Source organism: Coregonus lavaretus (assembly GCF_964263955.1).
Source record: "Coregonus lavaretus genome assembly, chromosome: 3".
NCBI lineage: Eukaryota > Metazoa > Chordata > Actinopteri > Salmoniformes > Salmonidae > Coregonus > Coregonus lavaretus.
The window spans coordinates 23791591-23802069 of NC_139990.1; the positions used below are offsets into that span (position 1 = coordinate 23791591).

At 42.4% G+C, this 10479-nt stretch overlaps 1 protein-coding gene across 1 annotated transcript; it reads right to left on the reverse strand.

Annotated features, from left to right (window-relative positions):
• Positions 1–635: 635 nt before the first annotated feature.
• LOC311115129 (retinol dehydrogenase 12-like) lies at positions 636–9594 on the reverse strand (the record flags this gene model as incomplete). The annotated part of the gene is made up of 7 exons (XM_084157273.1): positions 636–741; positions 3217–3421; positions 7225–7344; positions 7436–7597; positions 7774–7965; positions 8248–8403; positions 9528–9594. 7 exons carry the CDS (start codon positions 9592–9594, stop codon positions 636–638), a joined length of 1008 nt encoding a protein of 335 aa, XP_084013399.1.
• Between the last annotated feature and the right edge of the window lie 885 nt (positions 9595–10479).

The window sequence follows — 10479 nt, forward strand, 5'->3', positions numbered from 1 at the left end:
ACTGATCCGAAGTCAGCATGTGTTTGTTATATCCCACAATGCACCACTAATAGTTGCACGACGAGGACGCCATTCTGGTAAGGGCAGACCATTCAAATGAAACAGATATTTTGTTATTTTGAGAAATATGTCATGCATGCAAGCAACTTCTGAAAACATTGCTAAATATTGAGATGTACAAATAGCATATCATTTATTAAGTCTTTAAAATAAGTAACACTTTTCAAAGGAAGTTTAGCTAAACATTGATAAAATAACTGGGGTGTAAAATTACTATTCATAAAATGACACTATTACTCACGCAAAGACTTCTAAAGCAAAACAACAACACATTTTATTTATTTATGAAAACATGAAAAATACAGAATTTATTAGATTCGTCAATCTATTCAACAGCATGAAGACCATTGTAACGAGAATAAACTTCAATACAATACAATACATAATTGTTTTTTGTGATCAGAACATACTGTATTATAATACAACATCCAAAAAGATAGAATATAGAAAATGTATAGAATACTGGATTTCTTCTGATATGAAAGTTAAGAGCCAACGTAAAAAAAAATATGGCAGTATCCGGGGGTCTCTGGCAGGTGGGGTTGGGAGTGTCACTGTGTTGCAAGGCGAGTTGTTCAGTTGTTCTTATTAAGTCCCACTAGCCCGGCGCTAACGCCCCATAGTCTCAGTGCTGCAAGATCATCTCTCCCCTCAGGAGCTGGCTCCTTAACCTGACAGTCACTGAGAAACAAACACATTCTAACTTAAACCTCACCTAAACACATAGCTATTTACACTGAACAAAAATATAAACACAACATGCAACAATTTCAAAGATTTTACTGAGTTTCAGTTCATATAAGAAAATCAGTCAATTTAAATAAATGTATTAGGCCATAATCTATGGATTTCACATGACTGGGAATACAGATATGCATCTGTTGGTCACAGAAAAGTAGGGGCGTGGATCAGAAAACCAGTCAGTATCTGGTGTGACCACCATTTGCCTCATGCAGCGCGATACATCTCCTTCGCATAGAGTTGATGAGGTTGTTGATTGTGGCCTGTGGAATGTTGTCCCACTCCTCTTCAATGGCTGTGCGAAGTTGCTGGATATTGGCGGGAACTGGTACACGTCGATCCAGAGCATCCCAAACATGCTCAATGGGTGACATGTCTGGTGAGTGTGGCCATGGAAGAACTGGGACATTTTGCTGAAACATACGGTGATGGCGGCGGATGAATGGCACAACAATGGGCCTCAGGATCTCGTCACGGTTTAATCAGCACTTGACAGGTGGGTGGGTTATCTTGGCAAAGGAGAAATGCTCACTAACAAGGATGTAAAGAAATGTTTGCACAAAATTTGAGAGAAATACGCTTTTTGTACATACGGAACATTTCTGGGATCTTTTATTTCAGCTCATGATATGGGACCAACACTTTAAATGTTGTGTTTATATTTTTGTTCAGTGTATATTGTCTACACTCAGAATATACAATGGGGAGAACAAGTATTTGATACACTGCCGATTTTGCAGGTTTTCCTACTTACAAAGCATGTAGAAGTCTGTAATTTTTATCATAGGTACACTTCAACTGTGAGAGACGGAATCTAAAACAAAAATCCAGAAAATCACATTGTATGATTTTTAAGTAATTAATTTGCATTTTATTGCATGACATAAGTATTTGATACATCAGAAAAGCAGAACTTAATATTTGGTACAGAAACCTTTGTTTGCAATTACAGAGATCATACGTTTCCTGTAGGTCTTGACCAGGTTTGCACGCACTGCAGCAGGGATTTTGGCCCACTCCTCCATACAGACCTTCTCCAGATCCTTCAGGTTTCGCTGGGCAATACAGACTTTTAGCTCCCTCCAAAGATTTTCTATTGGGTTCAGGTCTGGAGACTGGCTAGGCCACTCCAGGACCTTGAGATGCTTCTTACGGAGCCACTCCTTAGTTGCCCTGGCTGTGTGTTTCGGGTCGTTGTCATGCTGGAAGACCCAGCCACGACCCATCTTCAATGCTCTTACTGAGGGAAGGAGGTTGTTGGACAAGATCTCGCGATACATGGCCCCATCCATCCTCCCCTCAATACGGTGCAGTCGTCCTGTCCCCTTTGCAGAAAAGCATCCCCAAAGAATGATGTTTCCACCTCTATGCTTCACGGTTGGGATGGTGTTCTTGGGGTTGTACACATCCTTCTTCTTCCTCCAGACCAAAAAGCTATATTTTTGTCTAATCAGACCACATGACCTTCTCCCATTCCTCCTCTGGATCATCCAGATGGTCATTGGCAAACTTCAGACAGGCCTGGACATGCGCTGACTTGAGCAGGGGGACCTTGCGTGCGCTGCAGGATTTTAATCCATGACGGAGTAGTGTGTTACTAATGGTTTTCTTTGAGACTGTGGTCCCAGTTCTCTTCAGGTCATTGACCAGGTCCTGCCGTGTAGTTCTGGGCTGATCTCTCACCTTCCTCATGATCATTGATGCCCCACGAGGTGAGATCTTGCATGGAGCCTCAGACCGAGGGTGATTGACCTTCATCTTGAACTTCTTCCATTTTCTAATAATTGCGCCAACAGTTGTTGCCTCCTCACCAAGCTGCTTGCCTATTGTCCTGTAGCCCATCCCAGCCTTGTGCAGGTCTACAATTCTATCCCTGATGTCCTTACACAGCTCTCTGGTCTTGGCCATTGTGGAGAGGTTGGAGTCTGTTTGATTGAGTGTGTGGACAGGTGTCTTTTATACAGGTAATGAGTTCAAACAGGTGCAGTTAATACAGGTAATGAGTGGAGAACAGGAGGGCTTCTTAAAGAAAAACTAACAGGTCTGTGAGAGCCGGAATTCTTACTGGTTGGTAGGTGATCAAATACTTATGTCATGCAATAAAATGCAAATTAATTACTTAAAAATCATACAATGTGATTTTCTGGATTTTTGTTTTAGATTACGTCTCTCACAGTTGAAGACCTCTACATGCTTTGTAAGTAGGAAAACCTGCAAAATCTGCAGTGTATCAAATACTTGTTCTCCCCACTGTATACCGCATTGTACACACATACTCTTGATGGGATACTTAACCATCACATACACAAATTAAAATCATCCCCCTCCAATTAACACACAAACAGACACACACAGAGAGAGATTGATTTAGACTAATTCACTCTACACACAGGGATGCTAAACTCAAAGTGGTACCTGAAGTAGCAGCCACTCTTCTCCTCCAGCCCCTCAGTGACGGCACAGTAGATGGTGGTCTGGGCCCCCTCCCTGGGGGTCTTCATCAGGAGCCAGGCGGGGGCTGACAGCATGGAACTCAGTGTGGGGTACTTTGACTGCGAGTGGCGCCACAGCTCTGTCCGAATAACCCCGGGGTGCAGGGAATACGACGTCACTCCAGTACCTGATAGGGTGAGTGTAGGGATAGGGCCACTAAACTTAGAATGTGGACATTCAGAGACATCATGTGGCAGGGAGCAGTGCACTGTACACCAGTTATAACCTGATTTTGAAGCAACATTATTTGTTTGTATAATGTTTGTTGTACAGTGAGGGGAAAAGTATTTGATCCCCTGCTGATTTTGTACGTTTGCCCACTGACAAAGACATGATCAGTCTATAATTTGAATGGTAAGTTTATTTGAACAGTGAGAGACAGAATAACAACAACAAAATCCAGAAAAATGCATGTCAAAAATGTTATAAATTGATTTGCATGTTAATGAGGGAAATAAGTATTTGACCCCTCTGCAAAACATGACTTAGTACTTGGTGGCAAAACCCTTGTTGGCAATCACAGAGGTCAGACATTTCTTGTAGTTGGCCACCAGGTTTGCACACATCTCAGGAGGGATTTTGTCCCACTGCTCTTTGCAGATCTTTTCCAAGTCATTAAGGTTTCGAGCCTGACGTTTGGCAACTCGAACCTTCAGCTCCCTCCACAGATTTTCTATGGGATTAAGGTCTGGAGACTGGCTAGGCCACTCCAGGACCTTAATGTGCTTCTTCTTGAGCCACTCCTTTGTTGCCTTGGCCGTGTGTTTTGGGTCATTGTCATGCTGGAATACCCATCCACGAACCCATTTTCAATGCCCTGGTTGAGGGAAGGAGGTTCTCACCCAAGATTTGACGGTACATGGCCCCGTCCATCGTCCCTTTGATGCGGTGAAGTTGTCCTGTCCCCTTAGCAGAAAAACATCCCCAAAGCATAATGTTTCCACCTCCATGTTTGACGGTGGGGATGGTGTTCTTGGGGTCATAGGCAGCATTCCTCCTCCTCCAAACACAGCGAGTTGAGTTGATGCCAAAGAGCTCGATTTTGGTCTCATCTGACCACAACACTTTCACCCAGTTCTCCTCTGAATCATTCAGATGTTCATTGGCAAACTTCAGACGACCCTGTATATGTACTTTCTTGAGCATGGGGACCTTGCGGGCGCTGCAGGATTTCAGTCCTTCACGGCGTAGTGTGTTACCTATTGTTTTCTTGGTGACTATGGTCCCAGCTGCCTTGAGATCATTGACAAGATCCTCCCGTGTAGTTCTGGGCTGATTCCTTACCGTTCTCATGATCATTGCAACTCCACGAGGTGAGATCTTGCATGGAGCCCCAGGCCGAGGGAGATTGACAGTTATTTTGTGTTTCTTCCACTGTTGTCACCTTCTCACCAAGCTGCTTGGCGATGGTCTTGTAGCCCATTCCAGCCTTGTGTAGGTCTACAATCTTGTCCCTGACATCCTTGGAGAGCTCTTTGGTCTTGGCCATGGTGGAGAGTTTGGAATCTGATTGATTGATTGCTTCTGTGGACAGGTGTCTTTTATACAGGTAACAAACTGAGATTAGGAGCACTCCCTTTAAGAGTGTGCTCCTAATCTCAGCTCGTTACCTGTATAAAAGACACCTGGGAGCCAGAAATCTTTCTGATTGAGAGGGGGTCAAATACTTATTTCCTTCATTAAAATGCAAATCAATTTATAACATTTTTGACATGCGTTTTTCTGGATTGTTTTGTTGTTATTCTGTCTCTCACTGTTCAAATAAACCTACCATTAAAATTATAGACTGATCATTTCTTTGTCAGTGGGCAAACGTACAAAATCAACAGGGGATCAAATACTTTTTTCCCTCACTGTACATACTAAGACTGCTACTGATGGGGGAGAATGGGGGAAAACAGCATTAATAGGTAAAGAACCGTGAAATACAGTAATTGAAAAGGTCAGATTATTTTTACGGTTAACTCCAAGATACTTGATGAATACTCTGTAACAAAGGCCTCAAATCACTGTGCACCCCAATGCACATTACAAAAACAAAAGATAAGCCTTGACACCACCCATCTCAGCCAGCTGGTATGGACTTGAATCCACTAATAAACATTAGTTACCTTATCTTTAGCCATGCATTGCTAAACCACCATAAACTATAGTAAAATCCATCCATAACTACGCTAAAATCCAACTTGATTGTTAACCAATAAATGTAGAACTACAGTGTATGTGTTGGAGCATTTATGCGCACAAAGTTATGGCCCATTGTTAATGTATTTCCATTTAAAGAGCTGGGGTCCATTACCATTACAGTACATTTAGCCATTGAACAGGATATGCAGTGGAAATGGAAAAACCTCCTAGTTACATTACCTAATTTCCTACACATATCTAGGTTAATTCATTTGAATGTGTCTAATTTCTAACTACATACAGTACCAGTCAAAAGTTTGGATACACCTACTCATTCAAGGGTTTTTCTTTATTTTTACTATTTTTTACATTGTAGAATATAAGTGAAGACATCAAAACTATAAAATAACCAAAAAAGTGTTAAACAAATCTCTCAACCAGCTTCACCTGGAATGCTTTTCCAACAGTCTTGAAGGAGTTCCCACATATGCTGAGCACTTGTTGGCTGCTTTTCCTTCACTCTGCCATCTGACTCATCCCAAACCATCTCAATTGGGTTGAGGTCGGGGGATTGTGGAGGCCAGGTCATCTGATGCAACACTCCATCACTCTTCTTCTTGGTAAAATAGCCCTTACACAGCCTGGAGGTGTGTTGGGTCATTGTCCTGTTGAAAAACAAATGATAGTCCCACTAAGCCCAAACCAGATGGGATGGCGTATCACTGCAGAATACTGTGGTAGCCATGATGGTTAAGTGCGCCTTGAATTCTAAATAAATCACAGACAGTGTCACCAGCAAAGCATCCCCACACCATAACACCTCCTCCTCCATGCTTTACGGTGGGAACTACACATGCGGAGATCATCCGTTCACCCACACCGCGTCTCACAAAGACACGCCGGTTGGAACCAAAAATCTCCAATTTGGACTCCAGACCAAAGGACAATTTCCACCGGTCTAATGTCCATTGCTCGTGTTTCTTGGCCCAAGTAGGTCTCTTCTTCTTATTGGTGTCCTTTATTAGTGGTTTCTTTTCAGCAATTCGACCATGAAGGCCTGATTCACACAGTCCCCTCTGAACAGTTGATGCTGAGATGTGTCTGTGACTTGAACACTGTGAAGCATTTATTTGGGCTGCAATTTCTGAGGCTGGTAACTCTAATGAACGTATCTTCTGCAGCAGAGGTAACTCTGGGTCTTCCATTCCTGTGGCGGTCCTCATGAGAGCGCTTGATGGTTTTTGTGACTGCACTTGAAGAAACGTTCAAAGTTCTTGAGATGTTCCGTGTTGACTGACCTTCATGTCTTAAAGTAATGATGGACTGTCATTTCTCTTTGCTTATTTGAGCTGTTCTTGCCATAATATGGACTTGGTCTTTTACCAAATAGGGCTATCTTCTGTATAACCCCCTACCTTGTCACAACTGATTGGCTCAAACGCATTAAGAAGGAAAGAAATTCAACAAATTAACCTGTTAATTGAAATGCATTCCAGGTGACTACCTCATGAAGCTGGTTGAAAGAATGCCAAGAGTGTGCAAAGCTGTCATCAAGGCAAAGGGTGGCTATTTGAAGACTATCAAATATAAAATATATTTTGATTTGTTTAACACTTTTTAGTTTACTACATGATTCCATATGTGTTATTTCATAATTTTGATGTCTTCACTATTATTCTACAATGTAAAAAATAGTAAAAATAAAGAAAAACCCTTGAATGTGTAGGTGTGTCCAAACTTTTGACTGGTAGTGTATTTATGAGTAGTAATACGTAATACAGCTGTAATAAGGCAACCCATCACCTTTGGTCCTTCGTGCCAGCTCCCTGGAGAAGAGGAGGTTGGCCAGTTTGCTCTGCTTGTAGGCGATTACTGAGTTGTACCCCTTCTTATCAAAGTTAAGGTCATCAAAGTGGATTTTCCCTGAAAGAGAATGAGGTAGAGCCAGATAAAGCTATAACTCAATTGATTATATTTGTTTTATTACAAAAATATCTGGTCAGGATGGGCTTACCGCCTTGATGAGCGATGCTAGACACATTGACGACGCGGCTGGGGGTGGAGGCTTTCAGCATGTCCAGGAGCAGATTGGTCAATAGGAAGTGTCCTAGGTGATTGACAGCAAATTGACTCTCAAAACCGTCCACTGTGAAGCTTTTGGGACACAGCATTATACCTGTGAGGAGTAGAGGGAGAGTATTTAAGGGATGGTTCAAAAAGATCAAGCCCACAACGTTGACAATGAAAAACATGCTATAGTTCGAAGCATACCCAGAGTAAGGAGGATCTTTGATGACAACACCAACACAATTCAGGCTCTCAAAGCATGTTGGGTAAAACCATCAGTCTCACCTGCGTTGTTGATAAGTATGTCCAGACGGGTCTCTGTGGCAATGAATTCCCTGGCAAACTGTCGTACTGACCCGAGGGAGGCCAGGTCTAGTTGTTGCACCACCACGTTAGTATTTCCTGTGGAACTGCGGATCTCTGTTGCAGCTGCCTCTCCCCTGCTGAGGTCTCGGCAAGCCATGATCACCCGGGCTCCTGAGAACACACAGTACGGTCTGTTTGAGAACACCCTCATCACTTTCCATTCCAATAGAATATATAGGATCAGCCCTATCATCAGCTGAACAACATCCACAAATCTACCACACCCCTATCCTCATGCCTTCCATTGAAAAGCCCCCACAGTTGCCCTTAAACCCCAATTTTCCTCAGATTGCATTGTAACTTGTTTGTGTTCAAAAGGGACATCCCATGAAAGGTAATGTAAATCACAACACAGTTACAGTCCAATAGAGAAGTGGCATAGGCCTACTGTACCTCTCATGGCCATATCCCAGGCCGTCTCCTTGCCGATACCAGTGTTGGCACCAGTGATCACCACAGTCCTTCCATGCAGCTTGGCACGACTGCGGCATATCCCACCGGCGATCCACTTTCGCAGTAAAACATAGCCTGGTTTGGAGACAAACGGCACTGAGCCAAAATATCACTCTTACTTCTTCTTATGTTGACCTATGAACCTTGCACTAGAGGCACCCTGCCTGTTGATTGGGTGTGTAAGAACTGAAAGGTCGGCCGCCTCACTCATGGGAATAGAAAGCATGGTCATTGGTCACATTGGCCCACAATGCTTTTGGTACTCGTCACTTTCAATCCTGGGACTATATGTGGAAAAGTAAACGTCCTTATTTTGGCGCACCAATGTGATCGATCCATGGACAGGGAAGGGCGGCAGGTAGCTTAGTGGGTAAGAGCGTTGTGCCAGTAACCGAAAGGTCGCTGGTTCTAATCCCTGAGCCGACTAGGTGAAAAATCTGTCGATGTGCCCTTGAGCAAGGCACTTAACCCTAATTGCTCCTGTAAGTCGCTCTGGATAAGAGCAACTGAGGGCATAACCTTTGTTATTGGCATTGTGTAAAAAAGTATAGGGCCGATATGGGACAATGTCTAAATAAGTGCTATTGAGACAACAGTTCAAAAGACAGTGACACTGGTTCCACATGGGAGGAATTTCACAAGCCCTAATCTATCACAATTAAAATCTCTCAACCAAATGAGATTTAATCCTGGTTTAACATTTTTCAAGTCTATTCAATAGACCCTTTGTTGTGGGAGTAGGAATTGTTAACATACTTCATGGTAAAGGTAGCATATACTGTATGTGCAATTGTAAAGTATTTACACACATAATAGTATATATCAGGATCTTAGCGCTACAGGGAATAAACACGTTTAAAATCACAAACCTTAAATAGACACTACAATACAGCATTACCACATACCACGGTCAGTCATCCTTCAGTGATTCTGTTGATTTTCATGTAAATCAAGAAAAATGTACAATACAATCTGAAGAATTTTACATCCCATATGTCACAACATGCAGTCAGTTTTGATATACAATACTCTCTGCGGGTGGTTTAGTAGTGTTAACCTGGTTTTGTTGAAATTAGGCTACTATTTCCCTAGACTATATGTCCATGTAGAAATGTTAGAAACGATCTTACCATTACAGAAAACTGTAAAAGTAATTGAAAGGAGGTCTGAGACCTACAATAGATCAAGATAACTTGCAAAGCAGTAGAGCTGTGACTTACTGATGGTTGACACTGTGGTCACAGCGCCGTACTTGACTAGCTGGTTTTTCTTCAACTCTTTCCACATTTTATCAGCTGTTGTTGCCAGAACAATTTGATCATCCCAGACAAGCCTAGTAAATCATGAGCTTATCAAGTCTGGCTCTTCTTCTTGAACTGTGTTGTTTTGAATGTTGTTATAGCACAAGCAGTGATACAGATCGAGTAGCTATGAATAGGTCTAAGTATCTTACATACGAGGTTTAAAGTCTTATAGACAGATTAAACCAGGACTACTCCCTTGACCAGTCAGCGACCACGTGTACATGCACACCAATATCCCGTTATTATTCAGAATACTCAAGTATTCTGTTTTTGAGTTGATGCATATAAACATCATATCCCGTTTACAATAACCCGAAAAAGCTTTTTTCCCGGTTATGTGCAACCAGGATAAGATGCCTGGGATACGCTGATGTTAGATGGGATACTGTGGCATGTAAACATCTTATCCCGTTTAATGTTGTTTTTCGCGGTCTGCGCAGGCTCAGTTGCGCATATCATGGGTGTTGTGCAGTCTATGGTGTTGTGTGATGATGTTTTCATCTGATTGTCAAACAAATCACTCCAAAAAGTAAGCTACCTGCGCAGTTTGGTCCACCATAACCATTTATTTTGCTGATACTCCATTTTGGACCATATAGCATACTGGCTACTTTCCAGTTTCTGCTTATAATTTCCGACATTTGAAGGCCATTTGTTTGTCAACTATACTTATACTGAACAAAATTATAAACGTAACATGCAACAATATCAACGATTTTACTGAGTTACAGTACATATAAGGAAATCAGTCAATTGAAATAAATTCATTAGGCCCTAATCAATGGACTTCACATGACTGGGCAGGGGCGCAGCCATGGGTGGGCCTGGGAGGGCATAGGTCCACCCACTTGGGAGCCAGGCCCACCCA